Source organism: Panulirus ornatus, chromosome 11 (assembly GCF_036320965.1).
Source record: "Panulirus ornatus isolate Po-2019 chromosome 11, ASM3632096v1, whole genome shotgun sequence".
Lineage (NCBI taxonomy): Eukaryota > Metazoa > Arthropoda > Malacostraca > Decapoda > Palinuridae > Panulirus > Panulirus ornatus.
The window spans coordinates 59564888-59585950 of NC_092234.1; the positions used below are offsets into that span (position 1 = coordinate 59564888).

The following is a 21063-nucleotide window of genomic DNA, read 5'->3' on the forward strand; positions in this document are numbered from 1 at the left end:
CAGGTATTACCTGTGGTAAATTATGAAAGTTAATACATTTGTTTAAAATGAACAGAACATTGATTTTATCGTGTAATCTAAGCTTATCTTCCTCAGTATATCTTCCCTATTATCTAGTCTCTTCTAAACTACTTCTTAGATTGAAATGAATGGCTGCACCGCTACTTTATGCCAACACAGATGCACAATACACTGTACAGAACACATGGTACCTCCATCTCACTCATTACCACCCACCTCACAAAGATCCTGCATGAAAGTATTGGCATAATTTATATACAAAGACAATATGTAGCATTGATATTATTCAATAGCTCTTTACTAATTCATACAGTGAAATTGAATAACATGAAGTACAATGATGAGAAATATTACTGAACAGAAATCTTGATCATACAGCAGTGTATGGTTTAGGATGTTTCCTTTTCAGAAGGGTTACTGGTCTGTAGTCTCATTGTTAAAAATGTATATCTTACACAGTGAATGACACTTTTTTTCTTTCAAAGTTCTCTTCAGTATGTTCTTACCTAATTTGTGCACTACTGGTTATCTACTTATCAAAAAAAAAAAAAAAAAGGACACCACTTATTATAACTTCTGTCTCTCACTTGGTGAATGATAAGGTTAATTATATTTTTATTCACAGTTCCCTGTAATAGATTTATGACTGATTCATTTACTGATAATGAATTACATAGATTATGATATAAAGAACTTTAGTGTACTAGAAACATGTGTGGTACAACATTATACAGTTTAGAATGTTTTCAGTTCAAAACATACTTCTTACTGTGAATGTAAATGTAAAATTTTATTTCTCTTTGGTAGGTTCATGCCTAATTCTTGGACTCAAATGATTTGTGAAGAAAAATAATGGAAGTATTGGTGTTACATTAAAGCATTTGCAATTTAGGTGGATGAGGCATGTGATTGTATTTCAGTTAGAAATACTAATAATTTTTTTAGGGGAATAATACAGTAGATTGTATTTTATTTCTACAGATATTTCTTCTCTATTGTTCTCTCCAATATGTTCTTACCTAACATATGAACTATAGCACCCACATATTCAGAGAGAATGTATGAAAAACCTTATCAACCTATCCTTGAGTGCCAAAGAAATATGAATGTGACAAATAGGCAGATTCCTATCTGTCAATTTTTGTATGTGTTATACATTATTTTCTATACTTGGATAATGTTTTGTGTATTGTATGATACATTATTTACATATGTTTTGAGTATTTATTTATTTTTCCTTCAGGGTTCCTAACCCCATAGTTATATGGAAATGGATGTCACGATATAGTACAAATCTTTATTGCATGAACGGTTTTAGTATCTATCTCATGCTATATTGTGACCCTACTTTACAATTGCAAAGTAAGAATAATGGATTAGCAGATGAAAGAGAACATTTCCAAAGACTAATTAAACATCTTAAATCGTTCAGCCTGAAGGTATACCATACAGCAACAAGGGAGAGTAATATGATTAATCTTATTTTTACAAATGACACTGTTTTCAGATATAGAGATAAAGAAGACTGGTCTGTCAGATTACAGTATCAAATAAATTACTATGAAGTAAAATGTGGAAATGAATGAATGTGAATATGATACAGCAACAGAGAACAACAGTGGATTAAGTGACACTAATTTTCACTATAAACATGTAAACACCTCTTGTACCTGTTGGATGGGTGTTCTTGGACTCTGCCTGCAACTGGTGACATCACAAATACTAGTTCACATTTGATAAGGCTGTATCATGGTCCATGGATGTAAAGAACTTTATTTGTGCAGCATGTTTGAGGATCTTCTTAACCAAAAGAACAAGCCTTACGTTCTTCCTGCATGGAGCACAACTTGAAGCTGCAGGATACTGTGGCATGATAGGGGCCCTAGAGTTGCATATCTAACTAACAAGTTAATCAGTAGGAAGATGCAAGGGGTTTCAAGAGGAGTATTTTTTTTTTTTCAGGTTGCACGTAGGTTCATAGCATCAGTAGTGCGGATATTTGTTATCTTGGCCATAGAGATGATTCCCAATGTCAGCAAGAAGAAACCAGGTAGTTCATACACTCAGCCACTGGCCAAATGCATAAAGGTATGGATTATTTAAGTTATCATCATGGTGATTTTGGTGTGGTTAACAAATTTATTTGCCTAAAGTTGCCTCTGGTTTGAGACTGTAATGAGGATTATCCGTAGACAAGGATACTTATACTTGCAGCCTGTGTATATCAAGCTGTAAGAAACCAGCACTGATAAGTTGAATTGTCACTGGAGTACCTTCTTGGAATAAGTTTAGCTGAACTGACAGAAAAAGTTTGGCATATTAAAGTCTTCAGAGAATGTTTCAAAAATTTTGCCCTCTCATGGTTTAGTTTACCTATGACCTTTTCATCTCATGATTTATATGGTTATATGTTTTTATTAAGTGTTTGTATGCAGACCCACCTTGGAACCACTCGACTTCTCTTCCTACACAAATACACATCTTACTCGATAAAAGCTCCTTACTACTTCTTAAAGATTTCTGCCCACACCATATATTCATATCACCTTTTGCAGAGCCTCTCAATCCACCCCATCAGTATGGTTTCTCCATGATTTATACACACCACATATTCTTCCATTTCTCCAAGATATTTCTCGCATACACTCATCTAAGCAAACACCTGATCCACACATCCTCTGCCACTCCTGAAATAATATTGATCTTCCCCAGGCTTATGTTCTGTACATGCCACCACCCTCTTAATCACCACTATTCCACATATTCACATTAGAGTTACCAGACTCTACCTGCTCAGTGTTACCTCATCATGGATAGAATATTACCTTTTGCAATCTGCATTATTGGGTGTACTATGTTGTTGTAGAACTTGTCACGACTGAGTCTTTGTTTCCCTACTATTGGAAGTAGCACAGCCATGGGCTCCAGGAGCAGTTAAACAGGTACTGGGTATCACCAGACTTTTGTAGAAATTGGTTCTGGGTTATTTATAGATGATATTCATTAAACCTTTGTATTAGTAGGTTTCTGCATCTTGTGGTGAAAGCTCTCAGAATCATACATGGTGCATACATAGTGCTGTCTTCAGGGTTTGTCACCCCTACAGTGCAGATTGGGTCCAGGATGTTGGATTTGGCTGTTGGTCAAGCAAGCCAATGGAAGCTGTATCCCTCATGCTTACACAGCTCCAGCTTTATTTGATAGTGTTATCTTCTTAGTATGCTCTCTGAAATGTGGTTCTCAGTTGTGATAACACCTAAATCTTTACATATATTCCACGTCGTATTATTTTCTCTGTTGAGCTTTTCGTGTTACCACTAATGTATTCTTCCATGTTCCATAACAACATTTGCTCAAATTATTGTTTCTTTTGTCTCATGTACTTGTACACCATTTTGTATGGTAATGAAGTAGATCTAGGAACAGATGAACAAAAGACATCATTTGCTCACATTTATTCTCTAGCAGTTGTATGTAATGCACTGACACCACACATTCCTGTCAACAATCACGCTCCACAGACTGCATGGTGCAGTTTACATCAGGTGGTATTTGCTTAGTAGTGATGAGTCTAGGGGTGCAGATGGTAATTGGTTTGATGATAAACTATATTTGATAGTGATGAGAGGAACCAAGTGCTTCTAAAAGCTATATGAATTAGTTGGTGACAGTTTGGGTATGTCAATACTAAGCTATTTAGCGATAATGAATCTTTTAGGAATACACTACCTCCCAAGAGTTTAATTTTTTTTCTCCAGAGGAAAGTTAAGGCCTCTTTTGTGTGTTTCTCTCTTGTTTTCTTATTCTGTTTTGATGTTTTTTCCATATCATTAGGAAAAATTATTTTTGCCTTTATTTGAAAAATATCACTTATCAAAAAGCCTTGGGAATTTCAAGTGCCCGAGATACCTAGGAGTGAATGGAACCATGAATGTTGAAATGATTTATTGGGTGGATGGATGTGCTAAGTTATAGGGTGGGAGGAGGTGCTAAGGTCCTGGATGCATTAGAGAATGTATGGAAGGAGAAGTCATTTTCAGCTAGGCAAAGATGGGTATGTTTAAAGATAAAGTAATCATGACAGTGTAGTATGGGTGTTAGTCTTTGGACTTTATATATGCAAAAAAGCTAATTAGAGATGGTGGATGTGTTGGAAATGAAATGGTAGAGGACAATATGTGGTGCAAAAACAAAAAGATGGCTTTTTCATGTAAGGAATGACAGTCAGATAGACATGTGGTGGTAAAAGTTCGGAAATATGGAGAGGATGAGTGAAGATAGATTTATATGATTTGTATGTTAGAATTGGAGGGAGAAATGGGAAGGGGGAGGCCAAATAGGTGATGGAAAGATGGAATGGACAGTGCTTTGGGAGTATCAAGGCATGAGCATTCAGGAGGCTGAGAGTGTTTATTCATTTCTTTCTCCTCCACATATGATGGTGATACAGCCTTTCTTATTTTGGAATATTGTTTATATTGATAAACTGTACAAACTGATATTCCATTTCAGTAAAAACAGAAATAAGATATATATGTATAATGCTATCTAAGAATCATCTCTAATGCATCATGAATGAACTCCTATGATATTGTTTTCTGTTATGGTATTCACTATATTTATTGTTAATGAAAGTAATTTATTGCATGAAAATTACATTTGTCACCCAGTTCCATGAGTGAAGCAGAAAACAAAAGTTTTGTAGGTGTTGATAGTAAGCAAGGCCACTCATTCCTCTTTTATTCCTTTTTTTCTTATGGTGGTGGACTTTTTTCTTTGAGAATAAAAGTCCAGTATATAAAGGGGTAGTATAAGGGTCTTTCGCTGTAATAGATAATATTGATGAGGGTTATGCTGGTCAGAGGAAAATGTGGGTTAAAAGTAAGGGAAGCATTATTGAGAATCAACAGAGCTTATGAAATACTTATGCAGCTAACAGCTGGGAAGGCTATGCTGATCTGGGGAAATGTGGGGTACCGTAAAAGTAGGGGAAATACCACTAGCAATTGACATGACATATGAAAACCTAACCTTAGCGTAGGTAGTTGTTGGTAAGCAGCCAATGACCAGGTAGTATAAGGAGGGTTAGTGACAGCTGCGCAGTGAGCTAGCACTTCAATGATTATCAAGTTGCACTCCTTTGACCTAGGTAGCTTTCTTTTCTCTCCGCCTAACCCACACTTGAACTACTGGTATTCTCTCCACAAACATACAGTCTCGTCTTGTCATACATAATACTCGACAACACTTACCTCACAGAACTCATTCTTCATAACTCATAGAGTTTTCTGCAGTGAGCACTATGTGCTAACCCTGCCTTTTGGCAAAATGGTAGGAGCAATAGATAGTTGTAGTAGGTAGGAGCACTTAGGCAGGAACATAATGTAGAATCATTGGACAGAAGTAGTAAGTAGGAACATAGGAAGGAGCATTAGTTAGAAGTGTGGACGTGTATGTATATACATGTGTATGTGGGTGGGTTGGGCCATTCTTTCGTCTGTTTCCTTGCCCTATCTCGCTAACACGGGAGTCAGCGACAAAGCAAAATAGATAGATGATTATATACATTGAAAATGCTGACTAACCACCTAACAACACAGTCACCTCCTTTCTTTAATAAATCAACTGCAGTACCATTCATTCCAGCTATCTTGCCACATTTCATATTTCACAAGGCATTCACCACCGCTTCTCTTTTCATCAAACCAGTTGCTATGACTTTCTCTTTACATACCTTCCCTACCCAAACACCCTACATCTGCCATCTTATCATCAAAGTCTTTCAACAATCCTTCAAAATGCTCTCTCCATCTCCACTTCACTTCAACGCTGCTGCATGTTATCACTTCCTACTTGTTCTTTTGTTTTTCTTGAACTAGTAACCTCTTCTCAAAACATCTTTTTCTCCCTGAGGTTTGCTGGTACTCGCTCCTTCTTACATGTCCCCTGTTTTTCAGCTTCTGCACTCTCCTCCTGACCTCCTGCTGCTCTCTCTTGTACATCTTTCAATCACTTGCACTCCTTTTTGTAAGTACTGCCCTATATCATTCCTTTCTCTTTCACTAGCAGCTTTAGTTTGTCATCCCACCACTCACTACCCTGTCTCACTTGCCCATCTCTCACCTTTTGCTTGCTAAACACCTCACTTGCACACGCTATCATTACTTCCCTAAATACCTTCCATTTGTCACTCACTTAGCTTCATTTACTCTCACCATTTGCCAATCTACCCTTAATCTTTTGCAGTGATTCTTCACATGTCTTATTTCCTTATTTTCACCATCCACTTCTCGTATCATTTCCTCTTTTCTACAAGCCTCTACAAATCTTCACCCTTGCTGCCACCAGGCAGTGAATATACATCCCATCAGGCTGTGATCATACATCCTACCAGCAGTCCCTTGCAGTACATTCACCTCTCTTTTGCGTGCCTATCAATTATTATGTAATCCAATAATGCCCACTGATCATTGTTCTTAATCACGCAGGTATACATATTTATGTCCCTCTTTTTAAACCTGGTATTCCCATTCACAAGTCTTTTTTTGCACACAACCTCACAAGCTGTTCACCATTTCCATTCACCTCGTTGAATATCTTATCCTCCCCAATTGTACCCTCATTAGCCACATTACTCACTTTTGCACTTAAATCACCCATCATTAATACTCATTTTCTTGCATCAAAACTGGCTGATTGCATAACCACTATGATTCACCCATGTCTCATCATCTAAATTCATTTTTACCCACATCAGTATGGAGCTCACTTCCATAAACAGTTCTTCAAAAGTTGTAGGGATAGGACAACCAGAGGACATAGCATGATATTAAGCAAGAAACTTGTGAAAAAAGGTTTAACAAAGTGATTTTATGGTATGAGTGGTGGATGAACAGAATAAAGTGACCAAGGATGTGGTTAATACAGACAGCATACATGAATTTAAGGTGTTATTTGATAATGAAGAGTGTTCAGTAGATGGGGACCCACTAGCATAGAACTTCATCTCTGTACAGTACAAATAGTTAGTCACAAATTACTGGGTTTCCCAAGCCTTTGGAATTGAGACTAAAAGAAAGACACTTCCCTGAAAAATATGAGGATGAAGCACACAAGCCAGATTGTGCAGTGTGCTCATTTATGCCAGCATAATGTACAAGGAAATGGAAAGGTCATCGTCAACAATACCATCGCTGTGTGTGGTCCCACGTTTTGAATATCATAGACAGTACATAGAATATGCCACTATACCCAGATGTTAAATGTGAAACAAAGCTAACTCAAATCATATCTGATAGAATAATATTGTATGTGTATACTTATGTACTATTGCTTTTCAGTAGTACCTACTATGTAGGTATAAGTTGGTAGGCAGCCACCAACCAGGGAGGTATGTTACTGGTTCTACCCACCTGGGTAATGGGAGGGATAGTGATGGCTGTGTAGTGAGCCAGCACTTCATTGGTTGTCAACTTGCACTCTTTTGATCTAGGTAGCTATCTTTACTTTCTGTCTTAACTACAAGTGAACTATTAGCATTCTGTCCACAAATATACTATCTCTCCTTATTGCATATAAATCTTGACAACTCCCAAATCACGCAACTCATTCTTTGTAACTTGATTTTCCTGCAGTGAGTGCTATGCATTATCTCTACTTTTTGTCAAAATGGTAGGAGCAGTAGATAGAAGCAGCAGGTAAGAATGTTAGACAGAAGCATTAGGTAGAAGTAGTTGGTAGGAACACGAGTCATGTACATTAGGTAGACACATTAGGTAGAAGTAGTTGGTAGAAATATTAGGTAGGAGCCTCTGAAAACACTATTCTAGAAATGCCTTCTGCCAGTGGCCTCTTAAGGGTGAGGCAGTAAAGGCTAAAAAGTGGCAGTGGAGTTCAACAGTTATGAAGACTGTTTTGCTATGGCCACCCCTTTGAGGGAGTTCCCAAAGGGAATTGGCTTCAGAGGTATAGATATATAGACAATATTGGGCACCAATAACATAACTAAAAAGTTAACTTTGATAACAATACTCTGATAACCCCAATTTTTAAGTCCAATATCAGTAATCCAATAATTTTGATACCTAGATATCAGAAGTTAATGATAATCTGCTAACGATAACTTTTAATAAAGATTTGATAAAACGGAATAAATTTCAAAACCCATAGAAAATGCTTATTTATGCTAAATCCAAGAATAAGTAAGCATTTTCTAATAGTTTTTCAACTTTTTTGCTTATTGATTTTTTGAAACCCTTGTAACCAAATGATGCCATGAACTTGATTTTAATTTACCAGATGATTATTATGGAAGGAACTGAAAGGTAAGTTTTTGAAATTTACGTGCATTTATTGAATAAACTATTAAGTATACCATATGGTACAATATTTATATGCAAACTCAGAATTAGCAATTATTAAGGCTGGTGACATGTCCTCAACCAATTTTCTTGGTAGGGGTGGCATTTTTGGCACTCAAAATAGAGTACCTTGTTGTTGTCCTCGCCCTGACAATTGAGCTTGAAGGAGTGCTCCAGTTGGGGCTAGGGGTTTTGGAAAGGTTCCTGGTCCTGTTTGGTGGTGACCTGGCCATCAGATGGCTGAAAAGTCTTTGCCACAGACAAAGTCAAGCTGAGAGTCAGAAGTGTCTGAGACAGAGGTGATCTCAGTGTTGAGAACTTCGTCGTGGTGTTCCATGGCACGGACCATGGTCCATTGTAGTTAGAGACTTGAACGCTGTCAAGGTGATGATGATACTAAACAGTGTTCCTGGCTACCATTGATGTGGCTGAATCCACAGTTTGGATGGGGTTATTAGGTCTCTCCTTTTAAGGACAATCAGTCGCTTTTTAGATCTGGTTGTCCTGTCAATTTTGAGAAGAAAAAAAAAAGAACTGCCTATATCTGTCCTTTTAAAATATTTTATTTAGCTTTATACATAATAATTACAAAGTTCATGAATCTTAAAAGAATTCTTTCCCTGCCAGATAATTGGCAGGTGTCATCCAACAAGATCCATGGACACATCCACTTCAGCTTGTAACTTGTCCAGTATGGGAACAGTATAGGAGAGGGAAGGGAGGGGGACTGGAGGAGTTAGAAGTGGGTTTCAGGAGGGAGTCTTTAATTGCGTGTTTGATGGCTGAGCTATTACTAACATAGAATGTAAGGTGAAGTTTAATTTGTTTTTAACATTTGTTTATATTATTTTACAAGCCATATAATTTTCATCACTTTCTTTCTTTCAAACTATTCGCCATTTCCCGCATTAGCGAGGTAGCGTTAAGAACAGAGGACTGGGCCTTTGAGGGAATACCCTCACCTGGCCCAATTCTCTGTTCCTTCTTTTGGAAGAAAAAAAAAAAAAAAAAAAAATTAATGAAAGTTAATCAATTGCATGATTATATTGGACATACAAAACTTATAAATGATATGTCTGAGCCACATATTTTATTTATGTAACAAGTGACTTTGTCATATATACATGTAAATGAAAACAAATAGATTGAACAACAAAGGACATCAGTTATATAACCAACTTTCCCATTACAAGAAATAGAATTATTTGGAAATGATTTAGGGAAAGAAAAACTTAACTAGTATGTCTTAGCGTCCCAGAGAAATGTGAGTCCTAGTATGTCTTAGAGAGTCCCCGAGAAATATGTGGGAGCTACAGATAGGCAGATACCCCATACATTATTTTTTGTCTTTTTTTTCTTTTTCCTGTACTTGATCGCTGTTTCCTATGTTAGCGAGGTGACCCCCAGGAACAAATGAAGAAGGGCTTCAGTGTTCACAACCAGGTCCCAAAGACCTTTCCTTGGTTACCCCAGCTGCTTCAGATGCCATGTTGAGTCCATTGACAGCAAGTGGACACTTGTATACCATATCATTCCAGTTCACTCTGTTCAGTGCACCCCTTTCACACTTATGCATGTTCAGGCCTTGTCATTCAAGATCTTTTTCACCCCACCCTTCCATCTCTCTTTTTGTTTCCTGGTTTTCTGTGTTTGCTTCACTTCTGACTTGTATATCCACTTTGTCAACATTTCTTCATTCATTCTCTTCATATGTCCAGGTCATTTCAGCACTTTCTCTTCAGCTTTCTTAACCACACTTTTTATTGTGACACATCTCTCTTACCCTTTCATTACTTTATCAAACTGCCTCGTAGCACTCAGTGTCTTCAAACAACTCATTTTCAACAAATCTATTCTCCTCCATACAACCTTTATAGCTTATGCCTTGCATCTGCATGATATTGCTGGGACTGCTATTCCTTCAAACATATTTAACCCTCTCAGGTAACGATCTCTATATTCCACATATTCTCAGTGCTCTAAAACATTTCACTTCATTTCTTCTCCATTCAAACTCACACCCCAAATAACCTGTCCCTAAACTTTGTTAAACCTAATAACATTTCTTCTATTCATATTCACTCTCAGCATCGTACTTTTGCACACACTTCTGAACTCAGTCACCAACTTCTACAGTTTCTCACTTAAATCTGCCACCATTAATGTATCATCAGCAAACAACAAATGACTCAATTCCCAGAGGCTCTCATCCCTTACAAACTTCATACTCTCCCCTCTTGCCAAGACTTGCAAAGACTTCCCTGACCACCCTGTCCATAGACATGTTAATCGTATGACCTCACACACCCATGCCGCAAACCAATCTTCCCTTGGAACCATTCACTTTTCTATTTTCCTACTATTACACAGTCCTTACTTCCTTGATGAAAACTTCCTACTGCTTCTAACAGCTCTCCTCCCACACTGTATATTTGCATGTTCTTATGACCTTCCACAGGGCATCTCTGTCAACCCTGTCATTTGCTTTCTTCAGCTCCATAAGTGCCTCTGCAAATCCATCCGTTTCTCTAAGTATTTCTCACACACTTTCTTTAAAGCAAACAGCTGATCCACACATCCTCTCCCACTTCTGAAACAACACTACTCCTCCCCAGTCTGATGCTTTGTACAGGCCTTCACCTTCTTTTATACAACTTACCAGGTACACTTCACAAACCTATGCATCTGTAGTTTGAACACTTACCTTTTTCCCTCTTGGTTTTTTACAGTGGTACTGCACATACATTCTGCCAGCACTCAGGCACCTCATGATCTGTACATACATAGAAAATCCTAATGAACCAGTGAACAAGACAGTCACTCCCTTTCTCAATATATTCAGCTGAAATACCACCCACTCCAGCTGCTATGCCATCTTTCATCTTGGTTAAGGCTTTCACCTCCTCTTCCCTTTTCACCAAACCACTGTCCATGACTTTCTCACTTCACAAATCACTCTGACCCTAACACCCTATATCTGCCATCTTATCATCAAATATGTTCAACAATCCTTCAAAACACTCACTCTATCTCCACCTCATTTCATCGCTCACTACCTGTTATCCTTATCCTGTTGCTCCCTTCACCAATGTTTCTATTTGTTTTCATGTTTTTTGCCTCTTTATTACCTACTTCCAAAACATCTTATTTTGCCTAAAGTTTACTGATATTAACCCTCTTGCATGTTATTTCCACTGCTCAAATAATGTTTTGAGTACTATTTGGAACATTGCCTCTATCACTTGCATAACATTTTGAGTAATATTTATATTTTTTACCTGCTGACCCTAATCCTACTCATATGAAAATGGATGTCACATTATAGTTCAGTTTGATAAAGCATGGAAGTTTCTTGGTTCCTTTCTCGTGCTATATTCCAACCCATCTGTAGTATCATTTTATTTAAAATAAAGTTGGAAACCAAAAGTAATAGGGATTTAAAGAAATCCTGGATGGTGAAGCATGAATGTTAGAAACAGATGGGTTATTGTTTGTTAGTTCATTTATGAGCAACTTCTTGGTTGGCCTTTTGGCATCTCGGACCTGTAATTAGGGTGATCATTTATGTGTTATAACACAGTTTATTTGATAACAGTTATTCAGTCAAGTCTTAAAAAAGCACAAAGCTAAAGTTGATTTAGTTTACATCTAGCAAGTACAAGAAAGAGATTTGTTATGATAAATGCTTCTTTGCTGTTTTTGCACTGTTTTGGATATCATGCATTTTTGTATACCATGTGTTTCCTCTTGGAGAACATAATTTTGTTTGTGACAGTTGCTGGATCATGATCTTGCAAGTGATAAGTTTACTCTTTAGTATAAGAGAGAATAGATGAATCTGATAAGAATTTTTTGCAGTGCCTTAGGTAAACTATATTGTTCAGAGCATCTTAAGATGCTATGTTGATGTAAGTGTTGCACATCGTAGCAGTATCAAGGGTTGGCAGAGTCATTTAGGTTTTTTTTTATCAAAGGTGATTGCTAATTGTGCACAAGTTTATGTTGATGAATGTTACTGAACTCTGCCTGTCTTTATTACACTGCTTATGAAAAAGTCACCTTTTGCTAGGCTGTATCACTATCAGCTGAATAGAGTCTTGCCTTGGAAATTCTCTTTCCAGAGGATTTTAGCATTTCCTTGCTCCTGATTGTAGTAAGCCTCGAGGCTTGAGGAGCCCCATAAAAAGGGTCCTGGAGTTTTTTCGGATAATGCTCTATGTTGATGTAAGATGTCAAAAATATTTATGATTTTTTGTTAAATGCTTAGTATATTGATTTGTTCAAGTTCTTGATTGAACCTAGAAGGCAGGTAAGTCCATATTTTGAAGTGTGATATTCTGTCAGATTTAAATGCCAGTTTAAGTATGGGTAGAAATTTCTCAATTGCAGTAATGCATTTTTACCTTTATAATAGATACACAAGACTAGACTATAGTGAAAGCCATGTTTTCAGTTTTTCATATCTTCAAATGGTCTTCCTTTGCAGGTTTTTGAGTCTGTGATCCCTGTTGCTGTGACTGAGCTGTGTGATGCTGCTGATGCTCTTATGCTGCCTGTGCGCTTGAACTATGTCAAACCCACTGCCCCATTCCCTTTAACCTCAACTCATGTGGATGCTAATCATGGTTGTAAGGTATGTGTTAAATTGCAGAACTGTGAGACCATGTAAGTTGTAAGTTGATTACTTAGATAAGATAAGATTTCTTTATTGTCAAATTTTATACATGATGCAAAATGAAATTCTTTATGGCTAGGAGCTCAATTCAGGGTTAAAAAGTGTAAGAATTATGAAATAAAGATTATGAAATATCACATAAAGATATCTCATGAAATATCACAAAGAATCATCTATTGCGCTATGAATCTATATCACAGAGGAGTTACAGTGTCTATAGATGGTTAAACAGTAGAATGCTTTTTGGCACAAATGATTTCTTGAATCTATTGGTGTGCTGTTTAGGTAGAGACAGTATTCTCCCTTACCATAGAAATTCATAGTACTGGTGTAAAGGATGGGTTGCACCTTGCATAATCTTCTCCACCTGCTTCATTGCACATTCCTGATACAGCATATCTAATGTTTTAGTGTTTGCACCCAGTTTCCTAGCTTTCTTAACAATTTTCTCAAGTTCATTTTTATCTTTACAGTGTAGTTTGCCATACCAGGCAATAATTGAAAAACATAAAATTTATTCTATAGTCCACCTAAAAAAAAGAATACTTGTGTTCTTGTCTATACATAGAGTATTTAAGATTCTACAAAGTGCAATCCTTCATTACATTTCTTATATACCATATCAGTATTTGCACCACCTTTTAACTGGTCAACTATGATAAAGCTTGGATACTTGTACTGACTCACTCTTTCTACATTTACATCTTCAATTGTAATTAAGTCTGTTACATGTGGTTTTTTTGTCCTAAAATCTATGCAGTCTGTTGTAGATGAGAGGGCTTGGGAAGTGAGTTAGTTGTTGTTCGCTGATGATACAGCACTGGTGGCTGATTCGGGTGAGAAACTGCAGAAGCTGGTGACTGACTTTGGTAAGGTGTGTGAAAGAAGAAAGCTGAGAGTAAATGTGAATAAGAGCAAGGTTATTAAGTACAGTAGGGTTTAGGGACAAGTCAATTGGGAGGTAGGTCTGAATGGAGAAAAACTGGAAGAAGTAAATTGTTTTAGATATCTGGGAGTGGATTTGGTAGCGGATGGAACCATGGAAGCGGACGTGAGTCACAAGATGGGGGAGAGGGCGAAAGTTCTGGGAGTGTTGAAAAACATGTGGAAGTCGAGAACATTATCTCAGAGAGCAAAAATGGGTATGTTCCAATAATGTTATGTGGTTACAAGGCGTGGGCTATAGATAGGATTGGATGGAGGAGAGGGGATGTGTTGGAAATGAGATGTTTGAGGACAATATGTGGTGTGAGGTGGTTAGATTGAGTAAGTAACGAAAGGGTAAGAGAGATGTGTAGTAATAAAAAGAGTGTGGTTGAGAGACCAGAAGAGGTTGTTTTGAAATGGTTTGGTCACATGGAGAAAATGAGTGAGGAAAGATTGACAAAGAGGATATATGTGTCCGAGGTGGAGGGAACGAGGAGAAGTGGGAGGCCAAATTGGAGGTGGAAAGATGGAATGAAAAAGATTTTGAGCGATTGGGGCCTGAACATGCAGGAGGGTGAAAGGGTTGCAAGGAATAGAGTGAATTGGAACAGTGTGGTATACCGGGGTCGACATGCTGTCAGTGCATTGAACCAGGGCATGTGAAGTATGTTGGGTAAACCATGGAAAGTTTTGGGGGCCTGGATGTGGAAAGGGAGCTGTGGTTTCAGTGCATTATACATAACAGCTAGAGACTGATTGTGAACGAATGTGACCTTTGTTGGCTTTTCCTAGTGCTACCTCGCGTGTGTGCAGGGGGTGGGGGTTGTCATTTCATGAGTGGCAGGGTGGTGACGGGAACGAATATGGGCAGCAAGTATGTGTATGTATGGCTCATGGTGAAGTTCCTGAGAAATGTCGGAATGCATGCATAGTGCCATTGTACAAAGGCAAAGGCGATAAAGGTGAGTGTTCAAATTTCAGAGGTATAGGTTTGTTGAGTATTTCTGGGAAATTATATGGGAGGGTAGTGATTGAGAGTGTGAAGGCATGTACAGAGCATCAGATTGGGGAAGAGCATTGTGGTTTCAGAAGTGGTAGAGGATGTGTAGATCAGGTGTTTGCTTTGAAAAATGTATGTGAGAAATACTTAGAAAAACAAATGGATTTGTATGTAGCATTTATGGATCTGGAGAAGGCATATGATAGAGTTAATAGAGATGCTCTATGGAAGGTATTAAGAGTATATGGTGTGGGAGGCAAGTTGTTAGAAGCAGTGAAAATTTTTTATCAAGGATGTAAGGCATGTGTACGACTAGGAAGAGAAAAAAGTGATTGGTTCCCAGTGAATGTCGGTTTGTAGCAGGGGTGCATGATGTCTCCCTGGTTAATTTGTCTATGGATGGGGTTGTTAGGGAGGTGAATGCAAGAGCTTTAGAGAAAGGGGCAAGTATGCAGTCTTTTGTGGATGAGAGGGCTTTGTAAGTGAGTCATTTGTTGATCACTGATGATAGAGTGCTGGTGGCTGATTTGAGTGAGAAACTGCTGAGGCTGATGACAGAGTTTGGTAAAGTGTGTGAAAGAAGAAAGTTGAGAGTGAATCTGAATTAAAGCAAGGGTATTAGGTACAGTAGAGTTGAGGGACAAGTCATTTGGGAGGTAAGTGTGAATGAAGAAAAACTGGAGGAAGTGAAGTGTTTTAGATATCTGGGAGTGGATTTGGCAACGGATGGAACCATGGAAGCGGAAGTGATTCACAGGGTGGGGGAGGGGCGAAAGTTCTGGGATAGTTGAAGAATGTGTGGAAGGCGAGAACGATATCTCAGAAAGCAAAAATGGGCATGTTTGAAGGAGTAGTGGTTCCAACAATGTTATATGGTTGGGAGGCATGGGCGATAGATAGGGTTGTGCAGAGGAGAGTGGATGTGTTGGAAATGAGATGTTTTTGGACAATATGTGGTGTGAAGTGGTTTGATTGAGTTAGTAATGAAAGGGTAAGAGATGTTTGGTAATAAAAAGAGTGTGGTTGAGAGAGCAGAATAGGGCATATTGAAATGGTTTGGTCACATTGAGAGAATGAGTGAGGAAAGATTGACAAAGAGGATATATGTGTCAGAGGTGGTGAGAATGAGGAGAAGTGGGAGACCAAATTGGAGGTGGAAAGATGGAGTGAAAAAGATTTTGAGTGATCGGGGCCTGAACATGCAGGAGGGTGAAAGGCGTGCAAGGAATAGAGTGAATTGGAATAATGTGGTATAACGGGGTGGACGTGCTGTCAGTGGATTGAACCAGGGCATGTGAAGCATCTGGGGTAAACCATGGAAAGTTTAGTGGGGCCGGGATGTGGAAAGGGAGCTGTGGTTGCAGTGCATTATACATGACAGCTAGAGACTGATTGTGAAAGAATGTGGCCCTTTTGTTGTCTTTTCCTAGCGCTTCTTTGCTCGTGTGGTGGTGGTGGTGGTGGTGGGTGGGTGGGAGTGTCATCTCATGTGTGGCGGGGTGGTGGGTAGGTGGGGGTGTCATCTCATGTGTGGGAGGGTGGCGACAGGAATGAATAAAGGTAGCACGTATGAATTATGTACATGTGTAGATATGTATATGTCTGTGTATGTATATATATGTATATGTTGAGCTGCATAGGTATGTATATGTGTGTGTGTGGACATGTATGTATATACATGTGTATGTGGGTGGGTTGGGCCATTCTTTTATCTGTTTCCTTGCACTAAATTGGGAGACCGATAAGAAAAGGAAAATTTTTTTTTTGTCCTAGAATCTATTATCATCTTTTTAGTGTTCTTTACATTCAAGTTCAGATAATTTGTTTTACACCGCTCAATAAAGTAGCTAACCTGTGCAGTATAATCCATTACAATTGTCATTTACAATTTTTTGTATGATTTCTGTATCATCAGCATCTTTTGAAATAGTGCAGTTGCTAAAAACACTTATGCAGTCATCAGTATGCAAACTGAACAAAGTGGGAGACATAATGTATCCCCGGGGTGCACCTGTATTGGTAAAAATTGTGTTGGAATTAAAGTTATGTATCTTGGTATACTGTGGCCTCTGTGTTAAAATGCTGAAGATCCATTTCAGTCAGTTACAGTTTGCATCCATTTCTAATAATTTTATTTATTTTTTTATTATACTTTGTCGCTGTCTCCTGCATTAGCAAGGTAGCGCAAGGAAACAGATGAAAGAATAGCCCAGCCCACCCACATACACATGTACATACATACACATCCATACATGCACATATACATACCTATATATTTCAATATATACATACATATACATACACAGACATATACATATATACACATGTACATAATTCATTCTTGCTGCCTTTATTCATATACCACATCGTTCCAATTCACTCTATTCCTTGCATGCCTTTCACCTTCCTGCATGTTCAGGCCCTGATTGCTCAAAATCATTTTCATTCCATCCTTCCATCTCTAATTTGGTCTCCCACTTCTCATTCCCTCCACCTCTGACACACATATCCTCTTTGTCAATCTTTCCTCACTCATTCTCTCGATGTGACCAAACCATTTCAAAACACCCTCTTCTGCTCCCTCAACCACACTCTTTTATTACCACACATCTCTCTTACCCTTTCATTACTTACTGGATCAAACCACTTTACACCACATATTGGCCTCAAACATCTCATTTCCAACACATCCACCCTACTCCGCACAACTCTATCTTATCTATAGCCCATGCCTCACAACCATATAATATTGTTGGAACCACTATTCCCTCAAACATACCCATTTTTGCTTTCTGAGATAATGTTCTCACCTTCCACACATTTTTCAGTGATCCCAGAACCTTCGCCTCCTCCCCCACCGTGTGACTTACTTCCGCTTTCATGGTTCCATCCACTGCCAAATCCACTCCAAGATATCTAAAATCACTTTACTTCCTCCAGTTTTTCTACATTCAAACGTACCTCCCAATTGACTTGTCCCTCAACCCTACTGTACCTAATAACCTTGCTCTTATTCACATTTACTCTCAGCTTTCTTCTTTCACACACTTTACTAAACTCAGTCACCAGCTTCTGCAGTTTCTCACCCGAATCAGCCACCAGCGCCATATCTTCAGCGAACAACAACTGACTCACTTACCAAGCCCTCTCATCCACAACAGACTGCATACTTTCCCATCTCTCCAAAACTCTTGCATTCACCTCCCAAACAACCCCATCCATAAGCAAATTAAACAACCATGGAGACATCATGCACCCCTGCCACAAACTGACATTCACTGAGAACCAATCACTTTCCTCTCTTCCTACTCGTACACATGCCTTACATCCTTGATAAAAACTTTTCACTGCTTCTAGCTACTTGCCTCCCACACTATATATTCTTAATACCTTCCACAGAGCATCTCTATCAACTTTATCTTCTCCAGATCCATAAATGCTACATACAAATCCATTTGTTTTTCTAAGTATTTCTCACATACATTCTTCAAAGCAAACACCTGATCCACACATCCTCTACCACTGATGAAACCACACTGCTGATATTCTGTACATGCCTTCACCTTCTCAGTCAATACCCTCCCATAAAATTTCCCAGGAATACTCGACAAACTTATGCCTCTGTAATTTGAGCACTCACCTTTATCCCCTTTGCCTTTGTACAATGGCAGTATGCATGCATTCTGCCAATCCTCAGGCACCTCACCATGAGCCATACTTACATTAAATATACTTACCAACAATTCAACTACACAGTCACCCCCTTTTATAGTAAATTCCACTGTAATACTATCCAAACCCACCGGCTTTCGTCTTTCACAAAGCTTTCACTTCCTCTTCTCTGTTTACCGAATCATTCTTCCTAAACCTCTCACTTTGCACACCATCTCGACCAAAACACCCAATATCTGCCACCCTTATCATCTAGAACATTCAAAAAACCAAAATACTCACTATATCTCCTTCTCACATCACCACTACTTGTTATTACCTCCCCATTAGCCCCCTTCTCCGATGTTTCCATTTGTTCTCTTGTCTTACACACTTTATTTACCTTCTTCCAAAACATCTGTTTCCTGTGTCAGCGTGGTAGCACCAGGAGACAGACAAAGTATGGCCCATCCACTCATATACATGTGTAATACAAACATCCATACACACATTTTTTTTGATACATATTTGCCATTTCCCACATTTGCAAGGTAGCATTAAGAACAGAGGACTGAACGTTAGAGGGAATATCCTCACTTGGCCCCATTTTCTTTCCTCTTTTTGGAAAAGTAAATATTTTTTTTTTTTATTATACTTTGTCGCTGTCTCCCGCGTTTGCGAGGTAGCGCAAGGAAACAGACGAAAGAAATGGCCCAACCCCCCCCATACACATGTATATACATACGTCCACACACGCAAATATACATACCTACACAGCTTTCCATAGCTTACCCCAGACACTTCACATGCCTTGATTCAATCCACTGACAGCACGTCAACCCCGGTATACCACATCGCTCCAATTCACTCTATTCCTTGCCCTCCTTTCACCCTCCTGCATGTTCAGGCCCCGATCACACAAAATCTTTTTCACTCCATCTTTCCACCTCCAATTTGGTCTCCCTCTTCTCCTTGTTCCCTCCACCTCCGACACATATATCCTCTTGGTCAATCTTTCCTCACTCATCCTCTCCATGTGCCCAAACCACTTCAAAACACCCTCTTCTGCTCTCTCAACCACGCTCTTTTTATTTCCACACATCTCTCTTACCCTTACGTTACTCACTCGATCAAACCACCTCACACCACACATTGTCCTCAAACATCTCATTTCCAGCACATCCACCCTCCTGCGCACAACTCTATCCATAGCCCACGCCTCGCAACCATACAACATTGTTGGAACCACTATTCCTTCAAACATACCCATTTTTGCTTTCCGAGATAATGTTCTCGACTTCCACACATTCTTCAAGGCCCCCAGAATTTTCGCCCCCTCCCCCACCCTATGATCCACTTCCGCTTCCATGGTTCCATCCGCTGCCAGATCCACTCCCAGATATCTAAAACACTTCACTTCCTCCAGTTTTTCTCCATTCAAACTCACCTCCCAATTGACTTGACCCTCAACCCTACTGTACCTAATAACCTTGCTCTTATTCACATTTACTCTTAACTTTCTTCTTCCACACACTTTACCAAACTCAGTCACCAGCTTCTGCAGTTTCTCACATGAATCAGCCACCAGCGCTGTATCATCAGCGAACAACAACTGACTCACTTCCCAAGCTCTCTCATCCCCAACAGACTTCATACTTGCCCCTCTTTCCAAAACTCTTGCATTCACCTCCCTAACAACCCCATCCATAAACAAATTAAACAACCATGGAGACATCACACACCCCTGCCGCAAACCTACATTCACTGAGAACCAATCACTTTCCTCTCTTCCTACACGTACACATGCCTTACATCCTCGATAAAAACTTTTCACTGCTTCTAACAACTTTCCTCCCACACCATATATTCTTAATACCTTCCACAGAGCATCTCTATCAACTCTATCATATGCCTTCTCCAGATCCATAAATGCTACATACAAATCCATTTGCTTTTCTAAGTATTTCTCACATACATTCTTCAAAGCAAACACCTGATCCACACATCCTCTACCACTTCTGAAACCACACTGCTCTTCCCCAATCTGATGCTCTGTACATGCCTTCACCCTCTCAATCAATACCCTCCCATATAATTTACCAGGAATACTCAACAAACTTATACCTCTGTAATTTGAGCACTCACTCTTATCCCCTTTGCCTTTGTACAATGGCACTATGCACGCATTCCGCCAATCCCCAGGCACCTCACCATGAGTCATACATACATTAAATACGTAATGTACATATACATATCAACATATACACACATACATACACAGACATATACATAGATATATACACATGTACATACTTTTTTTGCCTTCATCCATTTCTGGAGCTACCCCACCCCACATTGCTACCCTCTGCTTCGGCGAGGTAGCACCAGGAAAACAGACAATAAAGGCCACATTCGTTCACCCTCAGTCT

General features: G+C 38.9%; 1 protein-coding gene across 1 annotated transcript in view; it reads left to right on the forward strand.

Annotated features, from left to right (window-relative positions):
• hyd (E3 ubiquitin-protein ligase hyd) overlaps positions 1-21063 on the forward strand; it is a 312986-nt gene that overhangs the window by 164923 nt on the left and 127000 nt on the right. Inside the window, exons 19-20 of the mRNA XM_071667186.1 lie at positions 1984-2109; positions 12868-13014. Of these exons, the coding sequence (XP_071523287.1) occupies positions 1984-2109; positions 12868-13014 (273 nt within the window). The remainder of the gene's footprint in view (positions 1-1983; positions 2110-12867; positions 13015-21063) is intronic.